Consider the following 16,251-nt stretch of genomic DNA (forward strand, 5'->3'; position numbering starts at 1 on the left):
TTCTCCTAGTAGAAAGAAGTCCAAGTTTCCAACCATATTCCATGAAGACACTTGCAAAACAAATAATAAGCAAAGGAATGGAAAAAAAAGCATTTTTGTTTTTAACACGAAAAACATCAAAAGAACTTCCAAGCTTGGAAGTTTCCAAGCAATTTCTTTCTTAAAAGAACTATGTAGGTTGAACCTATAATGTGATGAATGAGATGAGGGTAATTGATTTCAATGTTCTTAATCTAATTGAACAAGGATAACTTATTTGAATTGAAATCTTTAGTTAATATGAATTTTTCTTTTATTTGTTGGGTATGCTAAATAATTAGAGAACACGAGTTTGGTAATGATAGTTTTCATAGTTTATAAAAAAACTAATTGAACTTTCAAAATAACGGAAAAATACAGACAGACCCATTGTAGATTTCTGAATTTCACTACAGATCTATAAACATTCAAAATATCAAATACATCTACTCCAATTGTAATTTGGGCTAAAAATTCTGACCCTGGGCTGAACCGTCATTCTCCATTTTTTTATAATTTCTCAAGATGGTAATAAAGAAATTCATTAGAAAATAATATTTAATAAGGGACTGATGTTGACTTCAAGTCATCAACAAGAACCCAAAGATGTGAGGCCAATGAAATCCAATGAACAAAGCCTACTTGGTTTTATTAAGACATTAGGCTTAAAAGTCAGATTAATTTTGGTTACGTTTGGATAAGCCTTGAGGCTTGTAAAGCTCAAAAGTGCAAATCCCAAATGCTTTGGGGCTTGAGAGTGTTTTAGCCTCACACCATAATGCTTTTAAAAGCAATTCTTGCCAAATGCCCAAAATACTTTTTTAGTTCAATTATGCTTTTCACAGCTCAAACCAAAAAGGAAAAAGTTTATCCAAACAGAACGTATTAACACGAAATTATAATAATGATAAAACTTGATTATGTGATGATAAGAGAGGAAGCCAAAAAAAACTAATACAAGACCCAAAAAATATGGGTCAACATGGAGACTAGACCCGGTTTTGTTTTGGTAAGGACCATCTAATCAGATATTATTCTCATATTAATAACGAGAGAGGGAGAGGGCCCACATAAAATATGGGTTAACATGGAGAGTAGACCCGGATTTGTTTTGTTAGGGACCATCTAATCAGATATTATTCTCATATTAATAACGAGAGAGGGAGAGGGCCCACATAAAATATGGGTCAACAAAGAGACTTGACCCGGATTTTGTTTTGTTAGAGAGAGAGAGAGAGAGAGAGAGAGAGAGAGTCTTGAAGTAGAAGAAGAATAAGGAGCATTGGTTTGTTTTTCCAACTTAGCTGCTTTTTATTTTTAGAAGAGGCCAAGGGACGGACGAGTCTCCATCTCTGCTTTATCTTTCTCGGTCTCTCGTTACCCTCTAAAATCTAGGTAATCTCCTTCTTCTATCTGACTTCCTCTTCCTCCTCTCTCTGGGTGATGGATCTCGAGCGATCTCTCTCTGAAATTCGAGTTCGGTCTTGAAATTCAAGGGTGATTTCTCGAATCCTCAACCCCCCTTCCCCCAATTCGGGACCAGTTCCAATGGAGGTAAAACCCCAATTCTTTTCTTTCTTAAATATTTTATTTTTTCCTGATTTTTCTTTATACAATTTTTCTCAAATTGAGATCCGTCTAGCTTTCAGTTCCCTCGTCACCCGGACCTAGTTTTCTAGTTTTGATGGCTTTTTATGCTTTGGTTATCTTTGCTGCGGTTTTGCTCGTCAGGAGTTCCATTTGCCCTCATTTCTTACCTCTTTTTGTAATCTTTAATCTTCTTGTCTTCTGAGTGTTTCTGATATTATCCTTCTTTTCTGTGTTTTTTTTTTCCTTTTTTCTTTTCTTTTCCCCATCTGGTTTTGGTTGCCGGGGTTTTCTGTAATGAGTTGACTCTGATTTTGACGATTGAATTTTGGCAAAATTTTATTTGAAGGGGTGCTCCTTGTTGAATTTGGTGATAAATTTCAGTAAAATTTCTAGTTTTACGCGTTTTTTAGTTGATTTTTCTCTATTGAATTTATGGAGGATGCCCATGTTTCAACTGTGTGATCAAATTTGATTTTTCTCTATTGGGTTTTGGGTTTTCTTAGGTTTCAGCGATGGATGAGAGTAAGAAGATAGAGAGTCTGACATCGGCTGCTGCTTTTGTGGAAGGGGGTATACAGGACGCTTGTGATGACGCTTGCAGTATATGCCTTGAGGCGTTCTGTGACAGCGATCCTTCAACTGTAAGAAATTTGATTATCCTTTTTTATTTATACCCTTTTCTTTTCCTCCTTGTGTTGCCTGTTGGGATTTGTTTATTATGAAGACCAATTTTTCTATTTTTTTTTTTTGTGCAGGTCACTAATTGCAAGCATGAGTTTCATCTTCAATGCATTCTTGAGTGGTATACTCTGATTGTTTATTTGAAGCAGATTATATACTCCCTCCCCCAATGCTTTCATGTGACTGATAGGATATTTCAGGAGCATTGGACTATGGATTAGTTAAACTCCTCTTCATTTGACGTGCCGCTTATGTTTGATATCTTTCTAGCATTTGATTGCCATGTTTTTGTGGTTGAATATGTTGGTTCTACCTGTAATGTTTTTTTATCGTAGTAAGGTTGTATTTTTTTCCTTACGGTTCAGGTTGATGAAACTGTTCATTGCTCCATCAAACAAGAATGGAATGAAAATGGGACTGCTCCGCACTTGTTTAAACAGAAAATTATTAATTTCCTAATTCTCTTGGTGTATACTCAGAAATTTCCCTCTCTATCAAGTCAGTAGGTATATTGATATCATTAGGGATATGTATAAGGGGGCAATAACTGGCTTAACAACTCAGGAAGGGTAGACAATAGATTTACAATAAAAATGGGTTTACATAAGGGTTAGCAGTTAGCCTGCATCTTTTTGCATTAGTTATGGATTAACTAAATGGACATTTACTGGAGGAGGTGCCATGGTAATTATTGTTTGCTAATGATATGGCTTTTATTAAAATAACTAAAGATGGGCTGAAGGTAAAGCTAGAAAAAAGGAGAGATGCTTTAGAGTTTAGAATCAAACAGTTTCAAGATAAATTGGAATAAAACAAAATAGACATATTGTAATTTTAGTAACAGTGTGTAAGAGCATCATAATAAATCATTTTTAATTCATAGATCCATAAATGGGTTTGGGCAAACCAGAAAAGAAATGGAAGTTAGTAAAATTTTGAGATTATTTTTCTTAGGTGGATAAGAGTTTGCAAGGAAGGCTTTTAGGGAAGTGGAAGAAAAGAATAACAAGGGTGATGGGAATAGGGAAGAAGAGTTAAAGCCAACCACTCAGGAGAGAGTTGATGGTGTAGTGGAAGTAGAAGAATAAAAAAAGGAAGAGAAAAAAAAAAGAAAAGAAAACAATGAGAATAGTACATGGATTGTGAGAAGTCTTAGGATTCCAAGAAGGTGGGGGGGGCAGTCAAGAATTTAGTTATGAGCTGCAGAATTGAGGTGTTTCTGTTACAAGAAACAAAATTGGAGGAGGTGAGTTGGAAGTTCATTAGTGAGATTTGGGGCCCAAGTAGCAGGGATTGGGTGGTGTTGGAATCAGGAGGGTTGTCAGAGGGCTTGTTTGACTTTTTCGGTCTTAGGATTGTTGAGGAAGGTGGGCTTTTCTAAAGTAAGGTTTTCAATTACTGTGGTGGTAGAACATGTGATTTCAAAGAAGTATGTTGATTTCACATGTATTTAGGTCGAATGCGGATAGGGAGTGGGATCAGTTGTTGGAAGATTTGGAGGGGTTTCATGGTGCAGGGGTTCAAGCCATGACTGGCAGGTGGGGTTTCAAAGTGGTATGGAGAGTAGAGGAGATAAAAAGAGGGTGGGATAGGAGAATGTCTGGAGCAATGAGGAATTTTGGGATCTCATAAGAAGAAATGAGTTGGAAGATTTGGGCTGGTAGGCTCTAAATTTTCGTGGTCAAATGGGCAGGTTTCTCCTATTTTATTGGAGGCTGGATTGATTTTTCTTAATAGAAAATGGGAGATGATGTTTGAGGGGTTGATGTAAGTGGCATTAGTGTTTTCAGTTTCGGATCACAATCCTGTTTTTCTGTGGGATGTTACAAGGTTGAAGGGACCAAAGTTGCTTAGGTTTGAGAATATGTGGATGGGGCATCCTAATTTCTTGGTGTTTGTGGATCAGAGGTGGATTATTTGCCTGTTTCTGGGATCAGCTGGGTTTATCATGATGAGGAAGTTGCAGAATATGAATGACTTAAAGGGATGGAACACAGATTTTTACTCCATTCTTTGATTCATCACATACACAAGCACATAGATGTTCTTTTTTGTATCTTTTTTGAACTAAAACAAAGAGTGCGTGTAATTTAACTGGGGAACAAACTACCCATAAAAGAAGCTAAACCAACCAGGAGTTTTATACAAAAATCATTGCCTAAGTAATGTCTAGATAGGCGCCTAGTCATCTATGTGACAAAGCACTCTCCTGTTGCCCAGCCTAGCCTTACTCCCTAGCACATGACAACCATGCACCAGTGAGGAGTGAATTTGTGCAAGTAGGTTCTAAAAGAGCAAGGGGAAGACCCAAGAAAATGTGGTCTGAAGTGGTAAAAAGTAATTTAAAGACTTGTAATTTGACATAAAACATGGCTCTTGATAGAGCAGAATGGTGGGCAGGATTTTTATGGCTGACCCCAAATGGTTGGGATTAAGTCAGAGTTGTTGATGTCAAGTTATAAGTCAATAGTCATTTCTTGGATGCTTTAACTCCCCCCTCCCCCAATTTTTTTGGTGTTTCCCTTGTCCAACTTTAGTTGTTATTTTCCTGTCTGACTTGATACGCATGAACCTTGCGTAGCAGGTGTTTCTAAAGCACACAAGCCATTTTTTTTTTTTTTTTTATTTCAAAAGTCTACAGGGTGTCAGTCTTAGGCCTGAACACCCCCTGAAATTACCCAGAACCAAAATATATTGTAATTTAAGCATATCGGGGTGCTGCTGGAACGATAGGATATGCTCGATTCACCCTGATACATGATGAAATTATGATTCTCTCTTAGAAGTTCTACCCATTTTCTTTCTTACACCTTTGGAGAGGTCAAGTATGTAGTTAATTGAAACTTGAATGTCTTTCTACTTCTTATCCTGTTTCTCTTAAAAAACCAGGGAAAATCTTCTTCCTATATTTGATATCAATTATATGTTCACGGAATTCTATTTACTTGCTGGAAATTCTAAATTTCTCTTTTTGAAAGGAGTAATCTGGGTTTTCCTCTTCTATTCTTGGTGACTGTTACTTTGTAGTTTATACCCTTATAATTATCCTAATGAATGCCAAATCCCAGAAGAGTCACATTTCATGTAGATACCTTGATCAATCTTTGGATTAATGGATCCTAATAGACTAAATATGCTATAGAAAGAAACTGGCCAGTTAATCATACAGCACTTCTTTCCTGTTCCTCTATCAATAAATACATAGAGATAAGTGATTGTAATGATTTTATTTTAAGATAGAAAAGAAAGAAAGCTTTCTTAGGTTCTGGTTGCCTGGTTCTATTAACATGTGTGAGTTGAAATTTGTTGATCTAATTGGTTGCCTCTTTCAATATACGAGCTATCTTCAACTTCTTGAGGTGATTTACAGTTTACATATGTAACTTCCATGAATTCTCAAACTGGGCAATGATGTTGTCCTGCCATTCAACTTTTATTACTTTGTTTAAAAAATTTTGTAAATCCACATAGGAGGGAAGTTTATTGTTGTTGATCCAAAATGAAAATTTGAAATGTTGGGGGGTGTGGTCAGAAACCATAATGGAGCAATCATATTGATGTACTCTGGTCTTATATGAGAGGGAAGCTCAATATATGGGAAGGACTCTTATCTTCCTTAAAGGACTGAGCTTATTCTTCTCTTTGAGACTGAATACCGTGGCAATAGAAGGGGATTAACAAGTGGTGATAGGGTAGAGTGGGGGATGAAGGAGAGTCTAATGATTTCATTTAGATGGGTTAGAAGAGCAGATCAGCTTGCTACTTGCTAGGGAAAGGATAGACGGGGTAGATCTCCACTTGCAGTCTTTAATTGAATGGTAGGCAAAGAGGTCATGATTGTATCTTATGTTGTTTGATTAATGAAAATTTAGGATCTTTTAATAATAAGGAATGAAATTTGAACTATTGTTCCTGTTATGTTGGTGCATTAGTTGACTTATTCATGGGAATATCTGATTTTGAAGCCTTAGAACATGGGATGTGGGTTAACTAGTATATTTTAGTAATGTAGAATTCATATAATAATTGTCATTTTATTGGGATGGATTGGGTACTGGGGCTTTTCTTTTATTTTAACGTGTACCTGTGGACAAGGGCATAAGCATAAATATAACAATGTCATGTTCAATGTTTAGAGATTTTCATAAGAAATTATAGGATTAAATGCCTGCTAGATGTTATATTCAAGATGAGAATAGAAAGAAAAAGGAGAATGCAAAAGTGTCAAACCAGAAAAATGGGCTATGGAATCTGGAAGATATTAATTCATCAAAAAAATTCTGGAAGATATTAAATATTAGGGCTTCATCTGTTTAATCCATGCAAATTTTCTGATTGGAAAGAAAAGGGAAGAAAATAAAATAATTTCAAGTCTCTCTTCCTTGTTATAGGTGTCAGAGAAGTTCACAGTGTCCTATGTGTTGGCAATCCATCAGTCTGAAGGATCCAACCAGGTTCATCTTGTCGGTTCAATGCTTTTTTCATATTTAATTATCTCACAAGTAGTGATTTTGATGGTAACAATTTACCGTGTTTGGTTTGCAGCCAAGAACTGCTTGAGGCAGTAGAACGGGAGAGGAAATTTCGTTTTAACCCATCACGAAATGCCACAATATTTCATCATCCCACCCTAGGGGATTTTGAATTACAACATGTCTGTGCTTCATCTATGCTAGTTGGAGTTATGGTTTTCTTTTCTTTTCAATCAATAAAACCAAGAAATTGTATACCATGTACATCGGGACTTGTCCTATTTATTTGATCCAATTTTCTATTTGCTACCTGGTTGCAGTTACCAGTAGGTTCTAATGATGCTGAACTTGAAGAACGTATAATCCAGCATTTGGCTGCTGCTGCTGCAATGGGGAGAGCACACCATATTGCCCGAAGGGAAGGACAGCGCAGTAGGGCAGCAGGTCAAGGTCGTCCACAGTTCTTGGTGTTCTCTACTCATCCCAATGCAGCTGCTGGTCCTGTTTCTTCTTCTTTAGCTCAGAGGGGAGGGGAAAATGAACAGGCTCCTGCAATTACTGCTTCCAGTCCTGCTCCTCTTACAGCTGTCGGAGAACAACCATCCAATCAAGCCCCGGAATTATCTTCTGCCCAAACTGGAGAAGTTCCTGCCTCAGCATCTGGATCTACTGCTCTTGGATCCAGTCGATCTGGACTGTCCTTTAACAATCGGTATGCATCATTCTCAACTTGATTCTCATATTGCTTGTCTTAGCTAATCAAATCTTTACATTGCTTTACTATCTAAAGCATACTTGTAAAAACATATCTGAAGCATTGTTATGTTGATCATTTTCCTGTAGGGGTTTTGCTAGTCAATCTCCTCCAGTAAATCAAGACAGAGCAGGGCCTTCAGAATTCCAATCATTTTCAGAATCTCTAAAATCTCGATTCAGTGCAATGTCAATGAGGTAAAATCCTATAGAAGCACATAATCTTCTCGAGGGAAAACACCCCCTTATAGAAAGTATCCTATTCCATCTACTGAAAGAGATCTTATTCTCATTATTTAATATGTTTACTTTAGTGGTTCCCATTTGATTTCTGGTTGAATCTTTATTTAAGATACAAAGAGTCTATTTCAAAGAGCACAAGAGGTTGGAAGGAGAGGTTGTTTTCTCGGAGCACATCAATGGCAGATCTTAGTTCTGAAGTCAGGAGAGAAGTAAATGCAGGAATTGCTAGTGTATCACGTATGATGGAACACCTGGAGACCAGAGAAAACAGTAGATCCACCACAGATTCTGTAGCAAATAACTTGGAGGGTTCATCAGTAACAGAGCCTAGTAACCAGAGTACTGCAGAGACCACTCATGGCAGTGGTCCTTTGATTGACAGCAATACATCAGCTTCTTGTGCTGCAAGTTCAGGTTCAAATTAAGTTGTTCTACATCATTTCAACAAGGGATGTGTCCTCAGTACTCCATCTTGAAGGTGAGTCTTGATTTCAGTGCATTGACACTTGACAGTATATTAAATCTCTACATGTTTGGATACTTTTGTTTTAAATATGAATTTAATATAAATCAGATATTCAGTTTTCTTAACTTAAGCAATTACACTTGTTTTTATCACATGATTGTTTTCCTTCTTTATTTTGTTGTATGGTTTTGTCACATATCTTTATAATTGCTATATTTGCCTAGTTTTTCTTGCTTTCTGCCTTTTTTTTTGTTTCTTTGATTTCCTTTCTTCCTTTGGTCCTTCTCCTTTTTCCTTCTTCCACACCTCCCCCGTGACCGCCATTTTCATAGTGGATGTGAACTCGGTCTTTGTATTCTTCAGACCTAGTTTTGGGAAATCCTCACCTTCCTTGCCTGTCAATAGTGATTAATTTAGGTGACTGGAATTCATGGATTCCTGTAATTGTATGAATTCTTACTTCAGGGGCCATTGCTTGGTGCAATAATGAAACCTTGGGTTAGCAAGCATGAGAATGCAGGTTCTTCTTCTTGGACTTAGAGAGTTGTCACTTGGTGTAAAAAGTTCTAGAGGTTAGATACATATCCTGCCTATCTCTCCCAAGACCTCAGATAGCTAAGAACCAACACTGGGTTATGTCTTTTTTTCGGTATGAATTCTTACAATGTGGGTTTCCAGGCCCAATACCCAGTACCAGTATCTGACCCTAACACATGTACCTGGTATTGGATATGAGTGCAAAAACATTTGTTCCCCTTCTCTCTCCCAACAAGGGAACAAAACCCTTCTATTAGTTTCATATCCACTGGGGATTGAACATTTTGATAGTGACTGGATAATAAGTGAATACATTAGAGTCTGACATGGAATGTTTGGAGATACACCAAGCCATTGCTTCTTTCTTTACTATATTGGAAATCATTAAGTTGTATTTAAGTCAACAATTAGGGACTAGAAAGTAGCAGCCCACTGCATTGCCTTAGCTAAAAGGCGACCATACAGCATTGTCATGATCAGTGTCTTAGGCTTCAAAACACATGGATATTTCATTACAGTGTAAGCCATAAAAACCATACTTTTGGCCCAAATAATAAAAGAGTATCAGCCATAATGCCATATTACCTAGAGGCTTGCAAACTTGCCTTGTCTTTTTCTTGAAGCCCTTATCAACCTTCAATCCAAGTTTGGTTTGGAATTCAAAAGGCTAGGGTTAGCACTTGACATAATACTATAAAGTGGTTAGGGGAGACAGCAGAAAGCCCCTGGAGGTTGGCTCATTATTTATAAGAGGTCAGAGATATTTTGTTATCTCCAAATGTAAAGATTTTTGAGTTTGAGGGCTGCCACTTTGTGCAAAACATGCCAAAGGTTAGGTCTATATCCAATTCACCTCTCCCAAGACCATACATAGCTAAGACCATCATTTGGTAATGGTCCTTTTATGGTATGACTGTGGTTTAAAATGTTGGTGTCGGTGGAAATACCAGCTGTCCAAATATAAGAAACATGTTGGAAATATCCTATGGAAATATTTTAAAAATTATAGACATGGTGGAAACATTGTAAAATATGCAAAATATACAACGGTATTTTATGAAATGATAAATTTTAAATTATTATCTTGTTCCAAGCCACTAAACAAAGCTGAAAAACTAAGATTATAGACGAGAATATGTTCAGAAGTTGCCCTATAAAGATTCAATACTGCATGATATGATGAGTTAAAGCAAAACTTAAACTTCACAGAAAATGTAAATGGTTGTAATAGATCAGGCAAATAATCTATTACACTAAGAAAAACCAATATTAAACTTCATGCTTGAAATGAATATTGAGCTAGCTCTAATTATTAATCACGTAAGGCGGGCAATAACATTGTTTCTCCACATATCTATAATACTATTACCAACTTATATTTATTAAAAAAGAAATATTATCACCAACTTATGTTACAATACTATCTCTTGTACTCCACATAGTGCTGGTAGTGATCACTAGGGAATATGTCGATTCCGGTAAAATTTCATGTCACTACCCATGGAAATGGAAACTTGGTCAATCATAGCCTAGGTGCATTGGTTCTTTTCTGCAAATAAGAATTAGCCAGATTTGTCTGTGTCAGGAGCAAGAAACTGTAAAAGGAATGCACGAGATTATTATAGGTTTATGTGGTTGTTGTTTGGCACTTTTTCAAGGACTTTGTCTTCCATTGGTTTTAGAAGTGGGCCTTGAGAATCCTAATTTTCAGTTAAAGAGAATATCACCACGTAGGTTATTTTATTCATGCAAATGGTATTACATGCAGATATTGATTTCAGCATCATCATCCATGCCTTATCCCAACTCTGTGGGGTTCACCACATGAATTCTGTTTAATTGTAATTCCATTCTATTCAATGCCATATCCACTAATTATTAGTGCTTAAATCATTTTTTTACTACTATCCATGTTCTTTTTGGTCTACCCTGAACTCTTCGAGCCCCTTCAATGTGTAACAAATCACTTCTTCTAATTGCCACAGTTGGTGGTCTTCTATGCACATGCCCAAACCATCTTAGCCTACTCTCTCTCATTTTATCACCAATTGGAGCTACTCCTAGGTTTCTTTGAATAGCTTCATTCCTAATCTTATACTTTCTAGTTTTCCCACTCATCTATCTTAGCATTTGCATTTCTGCCACATTCATTTTCTGGACATGTTTCTTAACTGCTCCATACTACATTGTTGGCCTTACAACTGTTTTATAGAATTTTATTTTTTAATCAAAGTGGTATTTGCCCATCACATGAAAATTCTGATGTACCCCTCCCTTTTGTCCATCTTGCTCTAATTCTTTGGGTAACATCCTCCACAATCTCTCCCTGATTATGAATTAATGTGCAAATATTGATTTCTTTTTTCATGAAAAACTTTACAGAACTTGACCAAATACATGAGAATTTGTTATGTGGGTACAAAGGCAAACATTGCATTAGCATAAAATTTGGAGTCATGCATCTTACTTTGGCCATATCACCACAAATTCATGGGATCCTTGAGTTAACAAGGTTTTCTCTGATTTATGGTTTATTTTTAGCTATGTAGGTCTAATCAAGTTAACCAATTGTGGAGTGTCTTGATTCAATTTTATTGTTCTCTTATTTCATGCAAAAACTCGGATTTCCACCCTATGAACTGAGTTTCCTTTTGTATTTCTTAGGTGGTCTGACTTATCCAGACATGGGATACTGAGGACATGATGCACTTTCATATGATCATATCCTTTAGGCCAGTGGGTAATGTATCGATATTTAAAGAGCATTTACTACTGTGGTATGATTCTGAAATAAAAATAGTAGGAAAAGAAAAATCTCCCCACTTGGACTATAAATACATATTTACTTGTAAATTTGTCTATACATCAAACTTACTCTTAAATATGTTTTACTAATTATGCCTCATGGACGGTTGAACATTGCTTAATCAGAGAAGTAAAAGGAATTCAAAGCAGTTTTGAATGTCTACTGATTGAATGACGCCATTCAATTTTTATGAGCCATAATTCTTGTTGTGTAAATATATTCCATTGCAGAAACTAGGTATCCTTGGGACATGGAAAGTAGTGGCATATTTACACAAACAGGGCCCTTGATTGGGAAAAAGTCGAAAAACCAAGGTCTAAAGTAATGATACGATCTGAATACGTATTGTGTTTTAGTGATACTGATACATGGCATGATAGAAATCATGGGTTTCGGCAAAAATTTTACAGTATCCACCACATATTGGTATGTATGATGTCCATTTCAATACTCGGTTATTACAAACTAATAATATCCAACTGCTGTAAGCCATTTGAACTTTTTTACACTTGTACTCAACTTTTACAAACCCCACTGCAAATCCATACTTTTTAGAAACCAATACTAGTATAAACTGTCACATGCCTGTACTTAACCATTTTAAACCATGCTCAATCCTTACAATTTCTAAACTCACTAATCCATTTCAAAATGATAAACAATTGATACACACAAACCCATAACCAACCATTATAATCAGTACTCAGTGTATCAAATCAAAAGTATTCGATACTTGGGGAGTTCAAATCTGTGGGGCGCCCCACAACGTCCCGCAGCCCATCCCCGCCTTGTATTGGGAACATCTCCGATGATGACATCATTGGCTCTGGTATTAACATCGGGAGATGTTCCCAATATAGGGTGGGGACTGCAGCGTGGCCTGATTAATTGAAACTCATGTTGACTTCTAGTTTGTTTTAGTTATATCAACAGGTATTATAAAATCTAAATCTTAGCTGCCTCTCTAGATCTCCCAACCTATACCTACCCCAAAACCCTAGACGGTTAGATTTTTGGAATCCAAACCCTAAAACCATCTTTCACCCTACTCTTCTCACAGTTGAGGGCAGCACAGGTTGGGTCTAGATTTGACATGTAACATGAACAGGGATCAAAGTTTTCTATTATATATTAGCAATAAGCAAGTAAAATACCATGAATTATCAAGATTCTTAATTATTAGAACTAGTGTTGGGTTGGGATTGGACCTCAACCCTATAATAGTTGGACTCAAGAACCTGCATCTAAGTCGGGTTGAGGTCAACCTTAACCTAAATTTTTCACTGCTCATAATTTAGAGCTAGAGTCCAAAATGGTGCATTTCAAACATTTGTTGCGTGTTAAATCAAAATTTTAAGCAATCATGTTGCCATCTGGTCTATTTCACTTTTTATTCGACCATGACATGCCGGCTTTGTTACTGGTTCAAGTTTTTTTTGCTTCATGGCACCATAGATTTATTCTGAAAACTTCTTTTTTTTTTTTTTTTTTGAGATCAAAGTTCAAAATTTCCAGATGCGACCTGGTCGAGATTCATTATTCATTTATTGATTTGACAAAGCAGATAACTGGCAGCAATGCATTAGGTTAGTTGATATCCCAATGCTTCTAATCAGCCTAGGCTTTTGAGTTGATTTGGTAAATCATTTGAATGCCAATTGGTTGAAATCTTGGTATATCACTTGAATGGTTGACATTAATTTACTTAAAGAGACCACTTGATAGTTTAGATTTTTGGTGAATTTGGTCGATCACTTTCTTTTCACTGCCTTGGATGTTCATGGATTTATCTCCTTTGTACTTTTGGCTCAGCTTGGGAAAGGTGTAAAATAGTGCAAAACCTTGTAATATAAGTAATAACCAAAATTTGAATATCTTTTACATTAGAAATCAATCCATTTAGATAAATTGATCAACCTTTTTACAAAAAGAAAGATAAATTGATCAACCGAAATTAAGAATGCAGCTTGGGCGACCTTGAGTTAAGCATTTTATTTAGGGTTGCAAACAGATCAATTCAAATTAGATGTAGATACAGGAAAACAGATAAATTTAAATAATGTCAATTGGATTTATGTTGGGTTCTTTATTTTTTCAATATGAAGCCGAATTCAGTCAGTGCAAGGCCTGCTCCAACAACTTGTATAGCCTTGCATTGGGAATATTTCCTCGTGAAATAAAACACAGAAGTACAGAGATGTTCCCAATGCAAGAATATAGCAACATTTGACATGTTCCCCAACCAATCGGTAACATAGTTTACTTGTCTGAAGATTTGTGGATACTGGATGTTCAGCCCATGCACCCTTCCTATATGATAGTATTCTTCTACCAACTCTTATGATCCATGAGGGTTCAGCCACCCCTTTCAGACTATCAATGACTAGCTTTGAATCACCTTCAATTGCGATATTCTTATTTGCCAAACGCGATGATGCAAGGTGAGTTCATAACCCATGCTCCTGTAGTGTTAATAGAACAGAAATCTAACAGTTTACTTAAACGCGAAATGAGACTTCCTTATTACCTTGTGCAATACAACCAATGGTTATCGAGCCATTCTCCTTACAGGAAGCATCAAAATTTTTTTTGATGTATCCATGGTTTGAAGGGTTCCAATAAAGCCAAATCTTGTTCATTTCTTTACTCAAATTTTACTAAGGTTCAGTTTGGAAGGAGTACAAATGCAAACATGTACAGCGCAAAACTTTACATTTTGTATTATTTTATATGTATTTATGCTGTATATATTTGTAATTGTACATCAGTTTGGATGGAGTACAAATACAAATATGTAGAGTGGAAATCCTTGTATTTTTTATTATTTTATTTTATATGCATTTGTACCGTACATATTTGTATTTGTACTCCCAAACTGAACTAAAACTTTCCTCAAACTCGTGAGCTTCCCATAAAGTTTTTTCAATGATAATGGTGTGGGGAGGGGGGGGTGGGGGATTTTATCCTTAAAAATCTTCCCGTTTTTGTTCTTCAAAATCCACCATAGGACATAGCTCAACAAAGTCCTGGTCTTCCCTAGTTGATCCTGGCTACTTTTCCCTATCTCCTCCCACCACTCTTGATTGAAAATTTGCATTTTCTCTATATTAGCCAATCATCTTTCCCATCCGAAGGAATAAAGATAGTTTTTACTTTTGCCCATAATTCTTCATTGAGGATATCACACACTTTGTTTTCATTCCAATCAGGCCTAATTCCCTTCATTAAGAGGTGATGTGTGGCATCGATGATCATTCTTCCTTGCCAATTATCCAGAAATCGGTGATTTTTAAAAAATTATTAAAATTTGTTGTTTGATATCATTTATGCCATTGTAAATCAATTTTTGATAAATTAACTTTGAGTATGTTTGGTACTGATTTTTAAGGGCCAATTGTTTTGTATTAAAGCCATTATTTGATGCCATATTGGATGCCATGTCATCCTCCAAAAATCAGAATCAATTAGAAATTAGGAAATCACAAAAAAAGATAATCCTTGAAAAAGGCTGATTTCAATAATCAATTTTTGGCCGATTTCTTGAAAATTACCAAAATCGGCCAATTAAACAGAAATTTCAACACCGATTCCTCTAACGCTATGTGGCTCTGATATGGCAGTGATTTTTAAGAAATCATCACCGATGCCATACATCACCTAAGTCTTTTTAACTTTCAAATCAGTACTTTGAATGGGGCCCATAAATTGGGTGTTCAAAGAGGAATGGCCAACCCAAGTGTCATTCCATAGATTAAATATGCTTGTCCATTACCAATAACCCATTTCGCTCATTTTTCTAGCATATCTCTTTTTGAGCTAAAACTCTCCCAAGAAATTTTATTTTTGGCTTTTGCTTCCCAAAAATATATATTTTCAAAGTTCAGTTTGGAAAGAGTAGAAATACAAATATGTACGGTGCAAAACCTTATATTTTATATTTCTAAGTCTGTATTTATATTGTACATATTTGTATTTGTACTTTTTTCAAATTGAACCTAGTAAAGAGTGCAAATACAAATACGTTGAGTTCTAAAGTCCTCGCTGAAGAACTCCAGTTTGCAAGCCGGCTGGTCCATGGTTAGGCTGGTTTGGTGGGCAGACTAGGTGGTTTGACGCTCATACCATTTTCATACGGTTTGGCAGATGCATCATTTCGTCTTCCCGAGGTCACGCGCGAGCGAAGTGTGGCAGCGATCCTAAACCATTGATCTGATTTGATCTAGACCATTGGATGCCTTTATAAAAAGGGTGTAGGTGAGCCATTTCACTTTGTCATTTGGAGAGAGTCTATGCCTTGGAGTTGGCTAACGTCCCTTGCTTGGTATTTTAGGTGTCCCGAGCTTCTTATTTTTCTTTAATAAAATGTCTTCCACTACGTCTTCCCTATCTTCCCTTTTTATTGGGTACACTTCAGGGGATGAAAGTGAGGGTAGTCCTCGACGCAAGGCAATCATGGTTAGAGTACCAGAGACCGACATCAATACGGCCAAGGTCGATGACAAGGGCAACACTGAGGTCTGAGAGGTTGGTGCCTAGGAGACTAGTGTTGATGAGGTTGCTAAAGCCGATGCGAAGTCAGAAGGGCAAGCCCTCTGGCTGACTTGGCTCGAATCCAAGAAGTGTATCGCATTCCCAAGCAGTATGAACTGAGGTATCTTGGTTGGGGAGAGGGCCACTATGTCCCG

The 16,251-nt window shown here is 36.5% G+C and overlaps 1 protein-coding gene across 2 annotated transcripts; it reads left to right on the forward strand.

Moving 5' to 3' along the window:
• The first annotated feature begins 1,273 nt into the window (after nucleotides 1-1,273).
• Nucleotides 1,274-11,714, forward strand: LOC104601458 (E3 ubiquitin-protein ligase RHF2A-like). Of its 2 annotated transcripts, none has more exons than XM_010264792.3 (9): nucleotides 1,274-1,413; nucleotides 2,112-2,249; nucleotides 2,364-2,410; nucleotides 6,681-6,743; nucleotides 6,835-6,943; nucleotides 7,082-7,473; nucleotides 7,605-7,712; nucleotides 7,867-8,235; nucleotides 11,425-11,714. In XM_010264792.3, the coding sequence occupies exons 2-8, from the start codon at nucleotides 2,121-2,123 to the stop codon at nucleotides 8,180-8,182; spliced, it is 1,164 nt and encodes a 387-aa protein (XP_010263094.1). In that variant the 5' UTR covers nucleotides 1,274-1,413; nucleotides 2,112-2,120; the 3' UTR covers nucleotides 8,183-8,235; nucleotides 11,425-11,714. The 2 variants fall into 2 exon arrangements, with proteins under 2 accessions (XP_010263094.1, XP_010263093.1); XM_010264791.2 differs by having other exon boundaries at nucleotides 1,348-1,572.
• Nucleotides 11,715-16,251: the final 4,537 nt, after the last annotated feature.

Source organism: Nelumbo nucifera, chromosome 2 (genome assembly GCF_055504915.1).
Source record: "Nelumbo nucifera cultivar China Antique chromosome 2, China Antique-T2T, whole genome shotgun sequence".
NCBI lineage: Eukaryota > Viridiplantae > Streptophyta > Magnoliopsida > Proteales > Nelumbonaceae > Nelumbo > Nelumbo nucifera.